At 61.2% G+C, this 22380-nt stretch overlaps 1 protein-coding gene across 1 annotated transcript; it reads right to left on the minus strand.

The window, feature by feature from the left end:
• Positions 1 to 1634: 1634 nt before the first annotated feature.
• On the minus strand, positions 1635 to 21546 carry EPS8L2 (EPS8 signaling adaptor L2). The gene is made up of 21 exons (XM_076001607.1): positions 21457 to 21546; positions 18629 to 18699; positions 18482 to 18537; positions 17621 to 17685; positions 9053 to 9214; positions 8403 to 8552; positions 8221 to 8300; positions 7968 to 8107; positions 7816 to 7889; positions 7560 to 7686; positions 7080 to 7168; positions 6907 to 6981; positions 6539 to 6687; positions 6161 to 6293; positions 5801 to 5916; positions 4097 to 4202; positions 3348 to 3467; positions 3057 to 3129; positions 2772 to 2952; positions 2556 to 2688; positions 1635 to 2445 (listed from the first exon to the last, which is right to left on the minus strand). The coding sequence occupies exons 2-21, from the start codon at positions 18670 to 18672 to the stop codon at positions 2365 to 2367; spliced, it is 2154 nt and encodes a 717-aa protein (XP_075857722.1). The 5' UTR covers positions 18673 to 18699; positions 21457 to 21546; the 3' UTR covers positions 1635 to 2364.
• Between the last annotated feature and the right edge of the window lie 834 nt (positions 21547 to 22380).

Genomic DNA, 22380 nt, shown 5'->3' on the forward strand with positions numbered 1-22380 from the left:
GCGCCCGGCCTGTTTTTTGTTTTTTTTTTTGTGTGTGTGGACACTTGGTCTCACTGCGTTGCCCACGCTGTCCTCGAACTCCTGGCCTCAAGCCGTCCTCCCAAAGTCCTGGGATTACAGGCGAAAGGCTCTGCACCCAGCCCAGCAAAATTGCATTTGATTCCCAGCTCTGTGCCTTGGGCAGGTGACCTGGCCCCTTGGCCTCCTCCTCCACCTCTGCCGAGGCCATGTGGGTGGAGGACGGCGGCAGTTGGCACAGGACGGTATGACTTGCCGCCTGTCTGCATGCCCTGAGAGTGATGCCCTCCCATGGAAAATGGAGGGCTCCCCACACCTGGGTCAACAGCCAAGGGACACCCAGCGGCTGCAGTGATGCTGTAGGACCTTGGACCCAGCACGGGGCAGGTGGGTCGGTGGCCCTGTCCTCCCTTGAGAGGGTCTCAGGAGGCGGTGGGAAGCCCCTTAGAAGAAACAGGGACAATTTCCGGAAGTCCAGAGGCCTGAGTAGACACCTCAGAACCAGCGGATTCTGGGGTGAGAGTCTGTCTGCTTGGGGCCTGGGGCTGGGATTCTGGGGCTGGGGTCTGAGGTCCTGGGGCCTGAGGGCCTGGCTTTCTGGGGGCCCTGGGAACCTGAGATCTGGAGTCTGGGGGCTCCTCAGCTGTCGGGGAAGCAGAGTGGGACGGAGCAGGTGGTAGCTGGGGCTGGGGCTGGGGCTGGGGCAGGGAGGGGTTGGCTGAGGAAGCAGGTGTAGGTCTGGGGCCTCCAGGAGCTGAGCAGGCCAGCCTGGAGGCAGGATAGGCAGGGCCAGCCCCTGCCCGTGGTGAAGCAAGCCCTGCAGGTGGGCCAGCCGTGGAGTCAGGGAGTGGCTGGCATGGGGGGGTGGACACCCCCAATCTCTGGGGGATACGTTCTCCCCAGCCTGGTCCTACAGTTGCCACTGCCCACCAGGCCAAGCCCCCAGCCCTCATGCTCCACCCAGGGTTGGGTCTGCTGACTGCTCAGAGGACATTCTGTGGAATCCCCCAGCTGGCCCGGTGCTAGGGCACCCCCTGGTGGCCACCCACAGTAGCACACAGGCTGAAAGCAGAGGGCACCCAAGACCCCTCCCAGGTGTGATGTTCAGGTGGGCACTGGACAGGTGGGCAGGTGCCACTTGTGGTGAGGACACAGAGTCCACTGGTGGTCATCAGGGTCCCGAAGGCCCCGTGCCTTCCTCACGGGTGCCTCATCAGCATGGGACTGAGCTCTCCAAAGCTGGTCTTGTCTTTGACTCTCTGACTCAGCTCCCTCCCGGCCCTGCCCCCAGGTCTGGCCCAGCTGCTCCCGCTCCCCACGACCCTCACTTGGCTATGTGCCCAACAGCAGCCAGTTCTGGGTGACAGGCTTTGAGACTGCAGGACGTCTGGCCTGGGAGGGCCGCAGGGAGAGGAGTGGACAGGACCTCCCCCCCCCCGCCCGGATGTCCTCCAGGCCCAGCTGGATGCCCATGGAGGGCAATGCCTCCTGGGCCCCTCTCCAGGCTCAGGGTGAGCGGCCTTCCTTGGCACGTCCATGGTCCAGGCTGGCCGAGGCCTCTTCCCCGCAGCCCCGAGGACACGCCCGTCCCCACCACAGGAGACAGACACAGCAGCTAGGAGACGACCGGTTTAATACCATAGCTGTGGAGCCTCCGCCACCTCTCAGCTCTGGGGGGCGGCTCCCGGTCCAGCGCGCAAAGACACCCCGGCCCCCCCTCCCCCGCATAGGTCGCAGGGCTCAGCTGGCCTAGGACTTGGTCAGAGAGAGTTCCTGGGGCGGGCTCCGTGGGGTGGGCGGTGGGGGTGTCTGATGCCCGCGCTTGTGTCCCTGACGGGGGAGGGGTGAGCGTGTGTCCCCATCCCAGCATGGCGCCCAGGGCTTCGTGTCCTGGAGCCCCAGTGCCCCTGGGGAGCCGCAGCACAAGGATGGGTGTGGAGGGCACCTCTGAAGCCCAGGTCACCAGCCCAGCCGGGTGGGAGCTCTGGCCTGCTCTGGGGTGTGGGGGTGCGGCTGGGTACAGGTAGACGTGGGAGCAGGTGAAGACAGGGGGGCATCACAGAGGAGGAGGCCCCGCCCCGCCTGGGGAGTTCTGCGGCCTCAGGGCAGGCAGATGCGGGGCTGGCACCGAGGGGCCTGGGTTTGGCTGAGGTCCGCCTTGCTGTGGGCTGGGGCGCCGGGTACCCCTGGGCCAGGCAGGTGCGGGGGCCCCCGCCCGGCCCCACAGCCCATCCGCGTCCTTGGTACAAAATACATACACATATAAAAATAATACTCCACGCGCCGAAGGGCCGCTGCAGGCGTGGCCTCCCCGCTGCCTGCCGAGGCGCTGCGGGGCCGCGAGGTCTAGCTGTCCTCCGCCCTCCTCTGGTTCTTGGAATAAAACTTGCTCATGAGTTCCTCCAGCTCCGACCCGCTCTGCTGATTCTAGTGAGGAGAGGGGCCGCCTCAGCCGGGGCCGTGCGCAGCGAGCCCGGGGGACGGGGCGGGCTGCAGGGGCGGGGCGGGGCGGGCTGCAGGGGCGGGGCGGGGCGCACCTCCAGCAGAGCCTTCTGCACGGTGAGCTGGCTGTACACGCGGGCGCCCTCCTCCCCGCACACCTTCCTCAGCTCGGCCTTGCTGAGCGAGAAGAGCTGCGGCCCGGTCAGGATGCCCAGGTTCTCCACGGTCCTGCGGGCAGGGGCGCGTGAGGGGGCGCCGTGGGCGTGGCTCCCGGCCCCCCGCCCCCGCCCCCGCCCGCGCCGCGCGCTCACCCGGCGCTGAAGGCCTTGGCGTCCAGCCAGGCGCGGACCTCGCCGGGGCCCGACTCGTAGGACAGTGGCGGGCGCGCGGGCGGAGCGCGATCCACGCGCGGTTGCCCGGCCGGCTTCGCCTTGATGTAGTTGATTTTCTTGACCAGCTCGTCGTTGACCTCGTCCATCTGTTGCATCAGCTCTGCGGGTGGCGCCGGAGGCTCAGCCCGGCTGCCGCCCCGCGCACCCGCCCCGTGCGCCCTCCCGGCCGGCCGGCGCCCCCACCCTGCGGGAGCGGCCCCTCACCGTCCTTGTTCCCCGCGAAGGTCGGGGGCAGCTTGTGGGTCGGGCTGGCGGGGCCCCAGTATTTCGGACTGGCCTGCGGGCGTGGAGAGGTGCGGGCGCTGGGGAGGGGGCTGTCGGCTGCGCTCTCGTCCCCGCGCCCCCCCAGACCTGCGCAGCCGCGCCCCGCACCTGGGGGCCGACCCTTCCCTCCCTCGGCCAAGGCCCGGTCACCCCCGCCCCAGCCCCGGCCCCCCAGCCGCTGTTCCGCGCTCCGGCGCTGCCCACGTGCTGTGCACCACCGGGCAGGCTCACCTGCTCCAGGGCGGCGCCCGCGTCCTCGGGCCGCACCTCGTCCAGGATGTTGCTGGGCACGTAGCCCGCCTGGCCGCTGCGGTTGCGCAGCTTCCACCACTGCCGCCCGTCCTCCAGCACCTGCGGGCGGCCGCGTCAGGCCCGCGCCCCTCTGCCGCGCTGCTGGACCACTGAGTCCTGCGCAGGCCAGGGCGCCCCCGTGCCCCACCCTGCCTCAGGGGATCCTGGAGCAGCGGCCTCTTAACCTGGTTGTGGATGTCGACCCCCATCCCCCCCAGCCTGCTCCACTTTCCATCCCCCAGTGGGTGGCCTGGATTCGGTGTGGCGCAAAAGCAGCCTGTGCCGGAGTTCTTGGGGTGGGCGTGAATGACAAGTCCCCGCTGGGTTCCACTGGGGGGTCCTCCCCCACTTGGTGCAGGGAGGGACTGCCCACCTCCCAGCCCAGCCCTGCGTAGGGGTCATTGCATGCCTTAGGGGGTCCCTAAGACAGGGCAGCCCTCACCCAGTCTGCTGGGCTTGGGGAGGCCTGTGGCTCCCCATCGGAGACCAGGCGTAGGGACCCTAGGGGGAGGGGCCAGCAGCCGCCATGCCACAAGTTGTGTCACACAGCCTGGCCCCCAGGCCACTGGCCCCCACTTGGGCAGCCCTCCCCTCCCCTGGGCAGCCACTTCTGCCCGCCAGCCTCTGCCCAGCCTGGCCCTGGGCAGCCTCTTCCTCCCCTGGGCAGCCCCTCCCTGCTGCCCCCTTACCTCCAGCACCTCATCCTTGAGCACCGACAACTCATTGGCATTGTGGGCCGTGAAGTCGTAGAGGATTTTGACGTACTTGGCCATGGCTGGTGTTGGCTGGTAGCCCCTGCAAGGAACGGGAGAGGCTGAGGCCCAGGGCTGCGCTGGGGTCTCCGGGGCCCGGACAGGAGCCGGGGGCAGCAGCTTCCCAGGCACACGACCGCCTGCGCTCCGCAGCATGGAGAGGCAGTGGCTGCGCAGCCAGGAATGGAAACTGTGACAGCCCCAGAGCGTTGGGGCCCTGCGTGGAGGTGGGGTGGGCGGGCGGTGGGCGGGACAAAGGGCCCGGGGCATGGCGAGGCTGGCCAGCCCAGGCCACCCCAGGGGTCTCCAGCCTGGCTCCCCCCACCAATGGGAACCAGAGCCAGGCAGGTGCCTGGGTCACTGCGTCTTGTCTCTAAGCCCTGACCAGTGAAGGCCGGGACGTCTTCAGAGCCACAGCTCCTCCGAGGACTGAGAACAGGCAAGTGCGTGGACAAGCCAATGTCCACGAGTTCCTCTGCGAGGGCTGGACCTGCCCCATGCAGGGGGAGGGGAACCAGCTCTGGCTGGGGGGGGGAGGCCGGCTTTGGCACAGAGCAGGCAGGCCTGTGGCTGCCCCCGGGGCTGGGCCGTCCCTCCTGGTGGGGCTGGCCCTGGCCATCGGGGCAGCTTCCTGTCCAGGTGCAGCTGCTTCCTGTCCAGCTGGGGGCAAGGGCCACCAGGACTGGGCCAGGTGGACAAAACAGGGGCTGGACGCCAAAGGGTGCAAACGTCTCCTGAAGTGTCCTAGGCTAGGGACCACGGGTGCTGGGCTGACACCATGGGGTAAGGGGAGGGGCACGCTTATTGAAAACATGGATTTCTGGCCCCTTCCTCTCCTGAAACTGAATCCTGGGTCTGGTAGGGCAATGAGCTGATCCCAGCCAGATCCCTGCCCAGGAGCGAGGACAGAGAGGAGGAGGGGAGGGCAAGGGCCCCCTGGTGCCCTGGCTTTGTTGTTATGCTCTGTCGGAATGGTGGGGAGGGGCTACACCCCCAGTTTCCTCTGCTGGCTCTGCCAGAGCTGGGCCAAAATCAGGCCAACAGCCTCACAGGCTGACAGTGTTTGAAGAAACCAAAGTTTAAGTTCAATGGTTTAGCACGTTTCTAACCTTGATTCTAAAACACAGACGTGGAGGCACGAAAAGACCTGATGTATTAGGGTAGTAAATTTACATGTAACTTTTTTTTTTTTTTTTTTTTGAGACAGAGTCTCGCTTTGTTGCCCAGGCTAGAGTGAGTGCCGTGGCGTCAGCCTTGCTCACAGCAACCTCAATCTACGGGGCTCAGCGATCCTACTGCCTCCGCCTCCTGAGTAGCTGGGACTACAGGCATGTGCCACCATGCCCGGCTAATTTTTTGTATATATATTTTTAGTTGGCCAATTAATTTATTTCTATTTTTGGTAGAGACGGGGTCTCGCTCAGGCTGGTTTCGAACTCCTGACCTTGAGCAATCCGCCCGCCTCTGCCTCCCAAAGTGCTAGGATTACAGGCGTGAGCCACCACGCCTGGCAGAAAGGCGGTATTCTGAACCCCGTGAATGAGGCACTTGCCACCACCTGGTGGCAGCGTACCCACGTAGAGCCTGCACGTTCTGAAGAGTGAGTGTCAAGCTCCCACAGGTTGGGGCAGGGGGGCTTACCTGTGAGTGTGTGGGGCGCTGACTGGTGGTAGAGGGTCCCCTGGGGCTGTGGGCTCCAAAGCATGGCCGTGCTTCTGGGAGTTTCGTAAGGACAGTCTCCGGCTCGCCGCAGCAGCCTGCGAGGAAAGTAGGCAGCCGGGGTTTGATGTGGGGTGGGGGCTGGGCAAGAAGGGCAGGGGCAGCTGGGTGCCAGGGCGAGGGGCACGGGACAGGGTCTTGGTGAAACGTGCTGGTGCCACCCACCCGGGGGCCACGGGCTGCCTTGCTTGGCCGGGGCTGTGGCTGCAGGGGCGGTGGGTGGACGTGGGCTGGGAAGGTGAGCTCTGGGGGGAGTGGGGGCCGGGCTGCGGCCGCTCTGACCTCCACGTCGGGCGCGGACACGAGCCCCTCGACCTCCCAGGGGGCCTCCCGCAGCACGTCCAGGGGCGGCTCCCAGCCGCTGTGGAACTTGGGCACGTAGAGGGGCACCTGCGGCTCCTGTGGCCACTCGGCGCTAGGGTGAGAGGGCATGGGGGTCAGCCATGCCCCTGCCAGAGCCAGCCCTCCCAGACCCTCCCCCAGCGCCCCGCCCCAAGCGCCCCCCACCCTGCCCCCAGTGCCCCTGCGCCCCGCCCCAGCGCCCCGCCCCAAGCGCCCCCCACCCTGCCCCAGTGCCCCCCCACCCCGCCCCCAGCGCCCCCTTGTCCCGCCCCCAGCGCCCCCTTGTCCCGCCCCCAGCGCCGCCCCGCCCCGCCGCACCGGGGCCGCGTCCAGGTCTCCCCCAGCGACTCCCACAACTGCATCTCCTTGGGGATCAGGTGGCCGCGCAGGAAGCCCACGGCGTCTCGGGAAAGCAGGGGGCTGGAGACGGAGCGCGCGATGTTCGGGCTACCGCAGGTGTTGACGATCTGGGGCACAGGGGGCTTCAGCGGGGGCCACGCTCACGGCCCCCAGCCCCAGACGCTCCACGGGGTGGGGGGGCTCAGGAGGGACTTCGGCCCCCTGGGAGATGGACGCCCGCCCGAGCCGGGCAGCCCCGGGTGAGCACCTGCTTCCCCCACCCTGAGCGCGGGGAGCCACTCCCGGGGCCCTGGCCGCCCCCACCCCCGCCGTCCCAGCCCAGGCACCAGGTCCAGAGGCCCGAAGAGGAAGTGCACGAGCTCGGCCGCGCTGGGGTTCTGGATGTGCTTCTGCAGCTTGGCCTGCGGGGGCGGGTGGGGGGACCGGTGAGGGTGGCCGTGGGAGGGGCGGACCCTGGACCCGGGTGACGGACGGGGGAGGGTGGGGCCCCTGCTCTCACCAGCAGGTTGATGGCCAGCTTGGTTTTCTGGAAACAGTCCACAAACTCGCTCTCAGGGGGGGGCCGGGCTCGCAGCGTGAGGACGCCCTCTGGCATGGGGGGGAAGGCATGGGGCAGCGTGAGCATACCTTCCTTACCGCCACCTGCCCGCCCCACCCCCAGCTCCCCCACCTGCCCGCCCCTCCCTCCCCCCACGCACATACGCGCATGTGCACACACACTCCCCATCCTCCCATCGCCCCCCCAGCATACCTGCCAGCCCCTCCCATCCTCTCCCTCCTGCCCCTCCCTCACACAGACATGCCTGGACACAGGTATGCACACAGGCGCACATGCACGCACACACAAGCCCGTGCACATGCACATGTATAGACACGTGCACACTCGTACATGCACATGCATGCACGCAGATGCACATACACATACATGCACATGCACACACACATGCACACAGTCACATGCAAGCACACGCGCACGCACCTGCCGGCCCCTTCCTGCCCTTCTTCTTGCCCTTCTTCCGCTGGTTGAGCTGCCTGAACGCCTCGGCCGCCTTCTGCAGCCGCGCCACGAACCACTCGATGTCGTCCAGGGCGCAGTTGAGGATTTGCTGGGGTCAGAGGGGTCAGCGGTCAGCCTATGACACCGCGGCAGGGGCGGCCACGCGGGCAGGGCGGAAGGACCTTGGGGGGGCTGTGGGGGGCGGGAGAGGGGGGGACGGGGCTCATGGGGCACGCACCGTCTCCTTCTCTATCTTCTGAGCCAGCACGGCCCGCGGCGGCTCCTCGTCCAGCGACTCCCGGCGGCGGAAGCCTGCAGGGGCACGCGCAGCTGGCTGCTCACCCAGGCCCCCCACGCGGCCCCCCACCGGCCCGCCAGCCCCCTGCCTACCTGGCTCGCTGAGCAGCTCTGGCAGGCCCACCCGGTTCTTGGCAGAAGCCGAGTCCTTGTGGCGCTGGAAGGGGATGGGGGCCAGGGCCTGGGGCGGGGGCAGGATGGACTGCCGCTGCCGAAGCTTCTCCTGGTGTCCCCTGGGGGGCGAGAGCCGCTCAGCCTGGCCGGCTGGCCGGCCCCCTCCCGCCAGCCGGGTGTCCCAGCCCAGCTCCTGCCCTCCCTGCCCTCCTGCCCCAGACCCGCCGCCTACTTCAGCGTCTGTGGCCGCATCTTCTTGCCCAGCCTGCAGTCGGCCAGCGCGCTCTCGATGTCCTCCTGCACCAGCTCTGCCTGCGGGGGCGGGGCGTCAGGCCGGCGGGCCGTGGTGGAGCAGGGCCCCCCTGCAGCCCCTCACCCCAAGGTCGGCCCCCCCAGCCCCAGGTGGGCCCTCACCTCCACCTCGTCGCAGTGGAAGAAGTGCACGTCGGGCTTGCTCTGCTCGGGGTCCTGGCACACCAGCAGCAGCACGGAGGGGTAGCGCAGCTGGTTGAGCACCGTCTGGCTGTGCTGCACCGTGGGCAGGGGGAAGTTCTCCAGCTCCTCCTGCATGGGCAGTGGGGAGGACACGATGCACACGTGAGACCCACCCTGCACCCTGGGCACGGATGTGGGCCGCAACCGCCTGCACGGAACGGACACCACGCCGTGGTCACGGACGTGGCTCGTGGGCCCGGCACGTGGAGTTGCCACCGGACACAGGGGTGTGTGCAACTCACGGGCAGAGAAAAGAGCTGGGACGTCCCCAGGCGGGGCCTGTGGACTCCAGTGAGGAACGGCCGTGGCTAGGGACACAGCCAGGGATAGGGCCCCACAGAGAGGGACGTGGCCCTGGACACACGTGGCCACAGCAGGGTGGGCCTCACCCTGCTGGGTGTGTGCAGTGAAGCTGGCCCACCGCTGTGCGGCCACGCCTTTCGCCTCTCTCCCTGTCTGCTCTTGTGGCCAGAATGAGGGGCAGTGCCGGCCACACGTCTGGGCCACGGTGGGCCGCAGGCACGGCCGTGCCGGCCTGCTCCCCGCTGGCCCTGGCCCCTGGGCCATACCTGAGACTCGATGTCCAGCAGCCGCAGCGACTTGTCGTTCACTTGCAGCAGCATCTCCTGCGTCCAGATCTTCTCCTTGGAGCTCAGCTGCACCAGCTTCCGGATGGCGTCGTCCACGGACACGATGGCCTCGCTGTTGTCCATGATAAAGGTGGCCAAGTGCTGGGGGTGGACAGGCGGTCACTGCTGGGCAGGGCCCTCTGCATGCCCAGAGCCCAAGCCCAAGGAGCCACAGCCTGGGAGGCTGAGGGGACACAGCCAGCCTTGGTGGAGGGGGGAGTCTCCATTTGGCCTTGCAGGGGTCATGGTTGTATCCTGATAAACCCCTCCAAAAAAATTCCAGGCCAGGCATAGGGGCTCACACCTGTAATCCTGGCACTCTGGGAGGCCGAGGCAGGAGGATATCGTTTGAGCTCAGGAGTTCGAGACCAGCCTGAGCAAGAGCGAGACCCCATCTCTACTAAAACTGGAAAGAAATTAGCTGGACAACTAAAAACATATAGAAAAAAATTAACTGGGCATGGTGGTGCATGCCTGTAGTCCCAGCTACTCAGGAGGCTGAGGCAGGAGGATGGCTCGAGCCCAGGAGTTGGAGGCTGCAGTGAGATGTGATGACACCACAGCACTCCAGCCTGAGCCAGACTCAGTCTCAAATAGCAACAACAACAACAACAACAGACAACAAACGCCCTCAGAAAAATCCCAAACTGTTCCATAGCTCTGGGCCACAGTCTGCCGCCCGCCTGTCCGCTGTGCTCTTTCTTCCTTCTCAGATGTCACCCTTCCTGTCCACCTGCCTACGTCACCTGTCACCTGTCACCAGTCCCTGACCTGCCTTGTTTTGCATTTATCTGATCCAGCGTCATGCTGTGCGTGATTCTTCCTGAACCCAAGTGAGGTGCAGGTGACAACACGCCTGCCCAGCGGCGCCCTCCCCTCCTCCATGCAGGTCTGGCTCCGCCCCTCCTGCTGCCAGGTCCCAGGTGTGCACCTGGATGTTCAGGTGAGTGAGGCCCTCCGCAGCGGACAGTGCTGGGATGGCTGCATAGACACTAACTAGACTTCAGGACAGTCAAAGGCTTAACTGCAAAACACCTAACAAGAAAGGTCTACAAGAAAATGCCGCATGATTCCTGATCACCTCCAAGGCCTTCTCATCGGGGTGTTTCCTCAGCAGGAAAGAAAGTCCAGAAGCTCAGAAGTAAAGGCCAGTACGTTCAGCAATAGAAAAACAGAAATTTCTGCCTGGAAAGAAAGCCCCCTATATAAAGGAAAAAAACCCTACATTTAAAAATTAAAAAGTGGGAAAAACATATAGGTAATAGATATGATTGATTTTCTTTTTTTGTTTGTTTGTTTTTTGTTTTTTATTGCAGCATATTATGGGGGTATAGATTTTAAGGTTTCAATAAATGCCCTTTCCTCCTACCCCCACAAGTCTGACTTTCCAGCATGACCATCCCCCAGATGGTGCACATCTCACTCATTATGTATGTATATACCCCCCAATCCCCCCCTTTTTTTTTTTGAGACAAAGTCTCACTTTGTTTCCCAGGCTAGAGTGAGTGCCCATCAGCCTAGCTCACAGCAACCTCAAACTCCTGGGCTCAAGAGATCCTCCTGCCTCAGCCTCCTGAGTAGCTGGGACCACAGGCATGCGCCACCATGCCCGGCTAATTTTTTTCTATATATATTAGTTGGCCAATTAATTTGTTTCTATTTATAGTAGAGACGGGGTCTCGATCTTGCTCAGGCTGGTTTTGAACTCTTGATCTCGAGCAATCCGCCCGCCTCGGCCTCCCAGAGTGCTGGGATTACAGGTGTGAGCCACTGAGCCTGGCCTGATTGATTTTCTTCACGTAGGAAAAGACCACTGTACAATGCCAGTTCTTTGTTAAAAGCTCTATTTTGTTAAATATGATAATTAAACATACCAACAATAGATAAATGAATATGTAAATAAGTAAAAGATTAACACCTCAACAGAGAAATTGAGCAGAGTCTGTAGAGAAAAATAAACATAAGTAACTTTTTAGTGTAAAAACTGGCATGCAGGCTGGGCGTGGTGGCTCACGCCTGTAATCCTAGCACTTTGGGAGGCCGAGGCGGGTGGATTGCTCAAGGTCAGGAGTTCGAAACCAGCCTGAGCGAGACCCCGTCTCTACCAAAAATAGAAATAAATTAATTGACCAACTAAAAATATATATACAAAAAAAAAAAAAAATTAGCCGGGCATGGTGGCGCATGCCTGTAGTCCCAGCTACTCGGGAGGCTGAGGCAGTAGGATCGCTGAGTCCCGGAGATTGAGGTTGCTGTGAGCCAGGCTGACGCCACGGCACTCACTCTAGCCTGGGCAACAAAGCGAGACTCTGTCTCAAAAAAAAAAAAAAAAAAAAAAAAACTGGCACGCAATCTTATGGAATAAAAGAACTACAAGTTCATCCTGGTTTGTGTAGTGGTGAGTGAAGAAAAAAAATTGCAAATTGGAACTCTGAGACTCTATTATTTTAGGAATTGAATTTTTTTTTTTTTTACCTGTTCTACTGACCAATTCTAAAAGTCCTTGTGGGCTACCCTTGTGGGTTAAGAAGTGGAGAAATGGGCATTTTCATCCAGCACCTGGGCAGCCTCTCTCGGGAGTGGCCAGAGACACCTGTACAGGTGCACACGCCTCCCCTCCCAGTTCTGCCACGGGGACCCTACACAGCCAGGTGCAAAATGTGGCACCAGCCTGCTCAGTGTAGAACCGTTTGTAATAATAATAAAGGCTGGACCCAACCTACTTGCCCACGGACAGGCTAGAGAATGAGTGGGCGGGAACACACAGCGATTGTCAAACCTAAACACACGGTGTTAGTAAAACACAGCACAGCCAGGCTGCCGGGCCACGGCGAGCTTCAGTAAATCGAGTTATGTTTTCTGACCATAATGGGATTAAAGTAAGAACCAATAATAAAAGATAACTAGGAAGTCCCCAAATATTTGGAAAGAAAGCAACATACTTCTAAATAACCCCTGAGTCAAAGATGAGGAAGTCACAAGGAAAATTAGAAGCTATTCTGGCCGGGCGCGGTGGCTCACGCCTATAATCCTAGCACACTAGAGGCCGAAGCGGACAGATTGCTCAAGGTCAGGAGTTCAAAACCAGCCTGAGCAAGAGCGAGACCCCGTCTCTACTATAAATAAAAAGAAATTAATTGTCTAACTAATATATATAGAAAAAATTATCCGGGCATGGTGGCACATGCCTGTAGTCCCAGCTACTGGGGAGGCTGAGGCAGCAGGATTGCTTGAGCCCAGGAGTCTGAGGTTGCTGTGAGCTAGGCTGACGCCATGGCACTCACTCTAGCCTGGGCAACAGAGTGAGACTCTGTCTCAAAACAAAACACACACACACAAAAAAAACAGCCTGAGCAAGAGCGAGACCCTGTGTCTACTAAAAATATAAAGAAATTAATTGGACAACTAAAAATATATAGAAAAAGTTAGCTGGGTATGTTGGCGCATGCCTGTAGTCCCAGCTACTTGGGAGGCTGAGGCAGAAGGATTGCTTAAGTCCAGGAGTTTGAGGTTGCTGTGAGCTAGGCTGACACCATGGCACTCTAGCCCAGGCAGCACAGTGAGACTTCTGTCTTAAAAAAAAAGAGAAGATATTCTGAACCAGAAGATAACAAAAATATGCATATGACAGTCTGTGGGACACAGCTAAAGCAGTACTTTGAGGGAAATATATAGCTTTCAAGGAATATGTTAGAAAAGAAGAAAGACTTAAGATCAATGATGGAAGCTTTCACCTTCACAAGCTAGAAAAAGGCAATCAAAATACCAACTTAGTGGAAGGAAGGAAACTAAGAGAGAAACCAACACATTAGTAAACAGACAAACAAGAGAGAAAAATCAACAAAGCCCAAGTTGGTTCTCAAAAGATCAATAAAACTGACAAACTCCTAGCAAGACTGATCAGGAAAAATGCTAGAGAAAACGCAAATTCTCATAAACCAGATGGAAAGAGGGGACGTCACTGCAGATCTTACAGGCACGAAAAGGAATTGATAACCAAATCCTTCCCACAAAGAAAATCCTGTACTCAGGCTTCACAGATGGATATTTAAGGAAAAAAATAAGAACAAGCTTTTACGAACTCTTTCTACAAACAGAAGGGCAGGAAATACTTACCTACCAATTTGTAAGACAACATAACCCTGACACCAAAACCTGCCAAAGGCATTACAAGAAAAGAAATTTAAAGACCAATATCCTTAATGGACATCGATGCATGAATATTAGCAAATTGGCACATGCCCAGGATGGCACACATGAATAACTTGGGGTTATCCCAGAAATGCAAAGTCAAGTCCACATTAAAAACAATCACTCGAGCCGGGCGCGGTGGCTCACGCCTGTAATCCTAGCTCTCTGGGAGGCTGAGGTGGGCGGATTGCTCAAGGTCAGGAGTTCAAAACCAGCCTGAGCAAGAGCGAGACCCCATCTCTACTAAAAATAGAAAGAAATTAATTGGCCAACTAAAAATATATAGAAAAAAATTAGCCGGGCATGGTGGTACATGCCTGTAGTCCGAGCTACTTGGGAGGCTGAGGCACAAGGATCGCTTGAGCCCAGGAGTCTGAGGTTGCTGTGAGCTAGGCTGACGCCACGGCACTCTAGCCCCGGCAATAAGAGACTCTGTCTCAAAAAAAACCAACCAAACAAAAACAAAACAAATAGGCCGGGCGCGGTGGCTCACGCTTGTAATCCTAGCACTCTGGGAGGCTGAGGCGGGCGGATTGCTCGAGGTCAGGAGTTCAAAACCAGCCTGAGCGAGACCCCGTCTCTACTATAAAAATAGGAAGAAATTAATTGGCCAACTAATACATATATATATATGTAATACATATATATTATATATATATATAATACATATATATACATATATATATATATAAAAATTAGCCGGGCATGGTGGTGCGTGCCTGTAGTCCCAGCTACTCGGGAGGCTGAGGCAGGAGGATTGCTTGAGCCCAGGAGTTTGAGGTTGCTGTGAGCTAGGCTGACGCCACGGCACTCACTCTAGCCTAGGCAAGAAAGCGAGACTCTGTCTCAAAAAAAAAAAAAAAAAACAAATAAAAAAAATCACTCAGTACAACTTACTAAATTAACAGTAATGAATAAACCTCAGTAGATTCAGAAAAAGCATGTGACAAAATTCAATACCTTTCGTGACAACAACTCTCAGCAAGCAGAGAACGAAAAGGAACTTGGGCACTCTAGTAAGAACATCTGTGGATACCTGGCACACAGACACTGACTCTTTTAAGAGCAGACACAAGACGGGGTCCAATCTCCTCACCTGTATTCAGCTCGGTGCTGCTCCTGTGGTCCCACCCAGGGCAATGGGGCCAGAAAACATATATGTGTAAAAAATAAGAAACCAAGAACTGTCTTCATTTTCAGACATTGTGATTATATACATGGAAAATCCAATCAATCTACAAGCAAATCACTACCATAAGTAAATGCAGCAAGGTCTCCGGGCACCGGATCTCCATACAAAAATTCAACTATTTTTCTATATGCTAGTAACAGACAGTTGGAAAATGACATTTAAAAGGCAATAAAATACACTCTGGGAGGCCGAGGCAGGAGGATCGCTCAAGGTCAGGAGTTCGAGACCAGCCTAAGCAAGAGGGAGATCCCTGTCTCTACTAAAAATAGAAAGAAATTAAGTGGCCAACTAAAAATATATAGAAAAAATTAGCCGGGCATGGTGGCGCAGGCCTGTAGTCCCAGCTACTCGGGAGGCTGAGGCAGGAGGATCGCTTGAGCCCAGGAGTTGGAGGTTGATGTGAGCTAGGCTGACAACACAGCACTCTAGCCTGGGCAACAGAGTGAGACTCTATCTCAAAAAAAAAAAAAAAAAAAAAGGGGCATTAAAATAATACCACCATTTACAACAGCATATAAAAATCAGATACTTAAGGAATAACGTAACAAAAGCTATGTGACAGATACCTCTATGAGGAAAACCACAAGACTTGCTGAAAGAAATTATAGAAGACCTAACAGAGACACCATGCTATGGGGAAGATGTTAATTCTCCCTAGAACGATCCACAGAATTCTAGCAGGAGCCAGGATTGGGGGGTGAGCATGCCTGTAATCCTAGCACTTCCGGAGGCTGAGGCAGGAGGATCCCTTGAGGCTAGGAGTTGAAGATTATCCTGTGCAACACAGAGAGATCCTGTCTCTACAAAAACCAGCAAAATGAACTGGGTGCAGTGGTGGCCTGTAGCCCCATCTACTAGGGAAACTGAGGCAGGAGGATCGCTTGAGCCCACAGGTGTGGGGCTGCAGGGAGCTGTGATGTCATGACTGCACTCCAACCCAGGCAACAGAGCAAGACCCTGTCTTAAAAAAAGAAAGAGAGAAAGAAAAGAAAGCACAGGAAGAAATCTCGAGGGCCTAGGTCAGGCAACGACTTCTTAGTAGCCAAAAACCTCATAAAAGAGCCATAAGAGACAAAAGCGGATAGACTGGATGTCATTTAAACATTTCTGCTCACAGAAAGCCGGTCATGGACATGAACCGACAAGTCTGATCAGTGCAGACAGCGAGAGGCGTGGCCAGGCCATGCCCCGACCCTCCCCACCAGCAAGGGTCAGGTCCCCATGGGTGGGCACAGAAGCAGGGCCACCTGCCCGGTGACCCCCAGGGGCCTTCCCCCATGCGGCAGTTTCTTTTTTTTTTGAGACAGAGTCTCGCTTTGTCGCCCAGGCTAGAGTGAGTGCCGTGGCATCAGCCTAGCTCACAGCAACCTCAATCTCCTGGGCTCAAGCAATCCTCCTGCCTCAGCCTCCCGAGTAGCTGGGACTACAGGCATGCGCCACCATGCCCTGCTAATTTTTTCTATATATATTAGTTCGCCGATTAATTTCTTTCTATTTTATAGTAGAGACGGGGTCTCACTCTTGCTCAGGCTGGTTTCGAACTCCTGACCTCGAGCAATCCGCCTGCCTCCGCCTCCCAGAGTGCTGGGATTACAGGCGCGAGCCACCGAGCCCGGCCGGCAGTTTCTTAAAGTAAGGTGACGAATCAGAACAAAGAGCACCATAAGCTGCAAGATTCATTTATGAGACATTCTCCAAAAGACAACACCTTGGTGACAGAGGACAGATGTCACTGTGGGAGGCTGGGCTGGGGGCTGAGCCGCAGAGGGGCTGCAGAGGGGGGTCTGAGGGACCGGGCAGGTCTGCGTCCGTCCGGCTGTGGGGAGAGCGGCTCACAACACACACGCCGATTTCGCAGTGTGATGATTTAGGAAAAAGCAGCCAGGCAGGCTCCAGCAGTGCCCACAGCAAGGAGGGTTGACCTGGTCCTGCCTGGCTGGAGAGATGCCCCTCCAGACTCTCAGCCTCTCTCTGGGCCTCAGTTTCCTCCTCCGGGAGGGGCAAGGAGACCCCACCCTCTCCCCTCCCCTTGCTGGCGGCTGTGGGCCTTTCACGGTAGCCAGGCCAGCCAGGCCAGCGTGGACCAAAGTCCAGCAGCTGCCTGGAGCCCGGAGGTGGCTCCTCACCAAGGAGAGCAAAGTCCCACCCCCGGGGAAATGTGGCAGATCTGCCGGGAAAGAAGGGACCAAAGTTGACCCGTCTACCCCTCCGTGCCCCGCCCTTGGACGCTGAGCCGGCAGCTGAGTCTCCAGCTTGGGTCACTCAGACGACCCGCCCTGCTCTGGCCATGCAGCCCAGCTCAGGAGCCTTGGGGAGTTCCCCTGTTCTTTGGACCCATTCTACAGACAAGGAAACTGAGGCCCGGAGACTAGGACTTCCTCACCTCTGGGTGCAGCGAGGTGGGAGGATAGTGAGAGCTGAGCACAGGTCGCCGGGGCAGAGGGGGTCCCCAGCTGGGCCCCCCAGCTCCAGGCTCCCTTCCCCCACCCCCTTCCTCATCCTGGGGGCTCAGACCCCCACCAGGAACCCGGCCAGCTCCCAGGCACAGGAAGGTCTATTAAAGGGACAGGCTCTGGCTCTGTGGCCCAGGCTGGAGACAGCGGTCACAGGCACCGCAGCCTGGAACTCCTGGGCCCCGGTGATCCTCCGGCCCAGGTCTCTCCAATTATCTAGGACCACAGACGCCACCAAGCCCCGGCCAGGAAGGCCGTTTAAAAAAGCCTCTTCCTGAGTTCTACGGCTGAGTCCAAACTGCCCTTGGAGGGAACCCGCCCAGGCTGGCAGCTGGTCCCAGGGCAGGCGACCAAGTCTGGCCTCTCGAGCTCGCCCTCCCGGGCCCCCTGCGCGGCGCTCAACAAAGGGCGTCTTTGTTCCACCTCCTGCCTCCTGATCCAGGTCCCTGTTTTGGGGCCAGGGTGACAATTTCCTTCCCACTGGCTCTTCCTGTCCAGGGCTGCAGGCACCCTGTGTGCCTCCAGCACACCCTGGGCGGGGTGGCCCCGAGGCCCCAGACCTTGAGCCCAGCCGGGTGCTCTCCCTGGGCCGGTTTCCCCACCTGCCTGAGGCCCCTGGAGCGCTGACAGCAGGGGTGCCCGAGGAGGGTGCTCCTGGGGGCGGGGCCTCACCTGGACGTGGTACTGGGAGGTCTCGTGCATGATGACGTTGGAGTTGGAGTACTTCTTCCTCTGCTCTGAACGATGGGAGACGCCGTCACTCAGCCCCAGAGGGTGGGACCCCCGCACCCCCATCAGCTGGGGCTGGGCCCCCAGGTGGGGCCATGAGGGAGGACCCAGGGTGTGAGACTCGGTGAGGCCCCTCCTGGGATGGTGAGGGTCTGCAGGAAGCCCCCTCTCCCTCCGCCTACAACAGCCCCCCATGAAGACCCCTTGGGGGAAGACCCAGCGAGGCTCAGAGAGGGCCAGGGGTTTGCTCAGGGTGGTGACGGGCCAGCCTGTGACTGGGGGTGGGGGCAGGAGGCTGCCCCACACCTATGCCCACCTTCCTAGGGGAGGGGCTGGGCCAGAGCGTCCCTCCCACCCAGTCCTCCCAGCCCAAGAGCTGCCAGCTGAAATCTCCCTGGGTGCCTGTCCCAAAAGCACCAACAAGAGGAGGGGTGCAGCTGGGGGTTGAGCATGGGCAGGGGTGGGGGCTGGCCAGGCCCCTCCCTCCTGGAGCAGACGCCTGGCAGCTGGGTCAGCCTGAGCCCCCGCCCCCTCCACGATCGGGTTGCTGCAGGGAGTGGGGCGAATCAATATTGATGCTCCCTGAATTATTAGTAAAGGCCTCTCCCCTTACAGGTGTGGGGGAGGGGGCGCAGTGCCAGGAGCCTGCAGGTGGAGGGGGGCCGCCCTGTCTCCCACCAGGCTGAGCCCCCCGAATCAGGGCCTGGCACAACTTCGGGGCTGGAGGGGCCGTTCCCCGCCAGGGTCGGCAGGGACAGGGTGCCCGCTCCCCTGTGGCATCCGTCTGCCTGCACCCTCACTCACCAAACAGGTCCTTGGGGCTCATCTTGGCCACACCCTCCGACCGGCCCAGGCTGCCACTGCAGGGGAGGGGCTGGTGAGGGTGGGGCCCACACCGCACCCCTCCCTGGGGACTGCTGGGGGGCCAGGGGCGGACAGGGGAGAGCTCACTTGGCGGCACCGGGGCAGCAGCTCAGGGACCCAGACTGGCTCATGGTGTCCTCGGTGGTGGCAGCCAACACCTGGTCGGACAGAGAAGCAGAGCTGACACTTCCTCCAGCCCTGGGCGGTGGCCTGGCTACTCCCAGGGCAGGACCTAGCCCTCCTCCTCCCTGTGCCCGGACCCAGGGGCCAGAGCCTTGGCTGGCCTGGGCAGGGCAGGGGTCCCTCAGGGAGCAGAGGCCCCCGTGCCATGCCCTGTGTCCAGCTGGTGGTCCCTGAGGCCCCATCTGGCCCCAGACCCTCGGCCCTCGGCAGGGCCCCTCCAGAGCTGTCCGGGAGGCTCAGAAGTTGGGGGTCGGGGGAGAAAGCGCCTTCCGAGTAGGGGTGTAGAGGGGGCGGCTCATTCAAAGGCGCAGGACAGCCCAGCCTGGAGCCCCAGCGGGCAAGGTTCAGAGGGAGCCCGGCTGCAGCCCACTCTGCCCACCTAGGCCCACCCCCCAAAGGGCTCTGGCACACGCGTGTAGACACGCCCCCATGCATGTTAGCTGGGAGGCCTAGCAGGGAAGAGGCCGTGTGGACAAGAGTCCTGCCTGGGTCCTGTGTGCCCAGAAGGCAGTCTGGGGGTGCAGCATCTCCTCACTCTGATGGAGGGGTGCAGCCAGGTGGCCCAGAGCAGGACCCTTGGCAGCAGGGGCTGGGGGTGGAGGAGGGAGCGGACAGGTGGGTACAGGTGAGGGCTCAGGGGAGTCTCCCCGAGGCTGGAGCCGGCCGGAGGCACTGGCGCTGGCATGACTGCCCCCACGCCGAGGGGTGGTTGGCGCCTTGGGCCTCCCCAATGCAGACCTGAGGCCCTGACCTCTCCTGAGCTGCATTTTGGGGAAACTAAGGCCTGGCTGCTGGAGCAGCCCCTTGTCCCTGGACAGGCCTCCCCGGCTGTCCCTTAGTGGCCAGCTCCCCACGGGAGACCCTCGGGTGCTGGACCCCCACCATCCCCCTCCCGCCTGGTGGTGCTGGTGTGGCCAGAGGGCTGGGGGGCCGGCACAGAGCACCCCAGGACTGGCTGCATTGACCAGTTCCTGCGCAGAAGGGAGCCCCTTCAGGTGTGAGAGGCCTGGGGGCCGGGGACATTCCCTGGCCCGGCCACTTCTGCTGCCCCCTCCACATGCTACCGAGGGTCCCGGCTCGCCAGAGGGGGCTTGGCCAGATTCCTCTGTCCACCTCTGCGTGGAGAATGTCTGGAATGTTCATGACCTCAGTGGGTGAGCCTGAGTGTTTGCTTAATGGGATTCCTGGCGGGCTTGACCAAGGGCACCAGGCACGTGTGTCCAGGTACACACACACCCAGGCGAAACACAGACCTGCCCTCACAGACCCAGGCCTGCGGTGCACACGCAGCCAACACAGGCTGCGACATGCGGCCCCTCCCCTTGGGGAAGTCCAGGCTGGGAATGCCTAGGCCTTCAGCTACCTGGGGGGGTGCAGGTGCTGGCACCTGGGTGGTGAAGCACCTGGGGAAGGGGCTCACTCCAGGCCTGTGGGGGCCCCGCCCCTTCCCCCATGGGGGCTGCTTCAGCGGAGGGGGCAGGAAGCCTCGTAAGCCAGTGGGGTGGGGCAGGGCAAGAGCCTGGAGGCCTGGGGGCCTGGGGCCCAGGCTGCACTTTGGTTTTACTGTGGCCATTTTCTGGGTGTGAGGGGAGGGCCGAGCAGGGTGCCTGGACAGTCAGGCCCAGGAGGGGCAGCCCCAGAAGGGCAGGGAGGGCCAAGTTCAAGTTCCAGCTCTGCGCTGAGTGACCTTGCGGGCAGCTTAGTCACTGGGACTCCTGCCCTTGTAGGAGCTAGGTGGGGCCCCAGAATGGGAGACCCCTGAGGCCCTGGGTGTGCCCTGGTCTGGGTGCTGCGGTTGAGGGTGGGAGGAGCAGACGAGCTGGGAAGGTGTAGGTGGGGAGGGCTGGCACACTGGGGTGGGGGGGCAGGCAGCCATTGAAGGCCAGGAGGACCAGGCAGGGTGGGGGGCGCTGGGCCCACAAGGCCTGGCTGGGTAGGAAGCAGGGCCCAGGAAAGGGCCCAGCCAGGGGCCCCCGACTCCCAGCATAGCTGGGTCTGAGGACTGCACACAGGGCTGGGTACAGAGGTCAGAGAAACAAGAGGAGGCCTGCCCGCCCCTCCCCTCCCCTCCCTGCCACCAGGGACACCCCCAGGCAAAGGGACAGCCCTAGGCCAGCCTGGCCCAGGGACCAGGCACCTGGCATGGCTGCGGGCTGGATGCCCCTAGACCTGGCCCTGGCAGGGGCCCTGCCGCCCCACCATCAGGCTCCTCTTCCCTGGAGACTCCCACACCTCAACCCTGATCTGGCGACCCACCCCAGCCCCCTGCCTCCCCGGTGGTGGATTTCCTCCTGGCTCCGGCACCCAGGAAGTGCCTCCTGATTTCTGACCTACAGGGAGGCAGCTTGCCCTGCCGCCTCCAGGGTCGGGTCCTCAGACAGGTCCCAGCCCACGCAGGAGCGGGGAAGCCCCCGTTCTCTGGAGGCAAGGATTTCCCCCGCCGAGCTGAGGGCCGGGAGGGGGCAGGCCGGGGTTGGGAGAGTCTCGCACCCCTGGCTTGAAAACACCCCAGCGCGGCGGCCGCCGCCCCACGGCCGACTGGACAGGCGGGCTGCCCCAGGACTTTGCGCCAGGAGCGCAAGAGAGGCGGTAGCCCGGCACAGCCCCCTCCCCGCCGCGCCCGGCGCCCGCCCGAAGTTGTGGACCAGAGCCCCGCGTCCCATCGCCACCCGGGTAAACTGAGGCCCGGGTGGGCAAGCTCCCCGCGTCCGCTCCTCGATCGCTGCGCTCACCTGTCGGCGGCGGCCTGAGCCCCGCGCCGCGGCCAGTCCCTAGGCGGTCGTCCGTGCGCCCGTCCGTGCGCCTCGGCTCTGCGCCTGGTCTCCCGCGGACGGGCGAGACGCGCGGCGAGGCCAAGCCTGCCGGGGCGGGGCGGGGCGGGGCGGGGCGGGGAGGAACCTGAGCGGCAGGTTGCACAGTCACCGAGAGCGGGCGGCGCGCGCGGGGCGGGCGTGACCCGGGCGCCCCGCCTCCATTGGCCCCGGGCCCAGCTCTGCCCCACCGCTGCTCTCACCCAGCGCCCTCACCAGGGTTCCACTCTCCTGGTCCTTCCATAGTAGTCCCCAACACTCACTTGGGGGGGGCCCTTCGCGGGTCCCACCCCTGGAGTTAGGGCCTCCCCTGGCCCCACGAACAGGGTGAGGCCCGGATCCCCTGGGCAGGCCTAGCTGTGCCCCAGCAGCTACGGGGGTCTGGGCGATGCAGCCCCGGGGAGCTCCGAGCCTTGGCGCTGCCGGGTGTCCCACAGCCTCAGGTGCCCCAGGTACAGGGCACAGCTCCTTCCTTTTCAGCTGGGCCATCTGGTCCCTGAAGGGGGCAGAAGCTTTGGTCTGTGAATGGGTGTCAGACCATAGTGGTACCTGCCACCGGAGACGGGGGGCCCTGAGCTCCCCAGGCGGGAGGCAGCCTCCCTCCTACACAATCCAGGGGCTCCTAAAGTCTCCTCTTTCTCTGCACTGTGCCCAGCTAAGCCTGGGCATGCCCTGAGGGGGGAGGGTGTCAGGTGGGAGGGTGGGGACACCCGTGGCCTAGACTGTCCTTGCGGGCCCTCTTGGGATGGGTCTTTCCTTGCAGCACCCCCTGGTCAGGCCCCAACCTTTGCCTACAGAATGGCCGGGCACCCCAAGCACACGCAGGGACCCAAAGTTTCCGGCTAT

Source organism: Microcebus murinus, chromosome 4 (genome assembly GCF_040939455.1).
Source record: "Microcebus murinus isolate Inina chromosome 4, M.murinus_Inina_mat1.0, whole genome shotgun sequence".
Taxonomy (NCBI): domain Eukaryota; kingdom Metazoa; phylum Chordata; class Mammalia; order Primates; family Cheirogaleidae; genus Microcebus; species Microcebus murinus.

Excerpts from the sequence above, each read along its gene's own strand:
- EPS8L2 (XM_076001607.1), bottom strand. The coding sequence starts at position 18,672 with ATGAGCCAGTCTGGGTCCCTGAGCTGCTGCCCCGGTGCCGCCAA. Across the intron at positions 18,538-18,628 it reads TGCTGCCCCGGTGCCGCCAA|TGGCAGCCTGGGCCGGTCGG; the intron begins GTGAGCTCTCCC and ends CCTCCCCTGCAG. Across the intron at positions 2,446-2,555 it reads TGCAGAAGGCTCTGCTGGAG|AATCAGCAGAGCGGGTCGGA; the intron begins GTGCGCCCCGCC and ends TCTCCTCACTAG.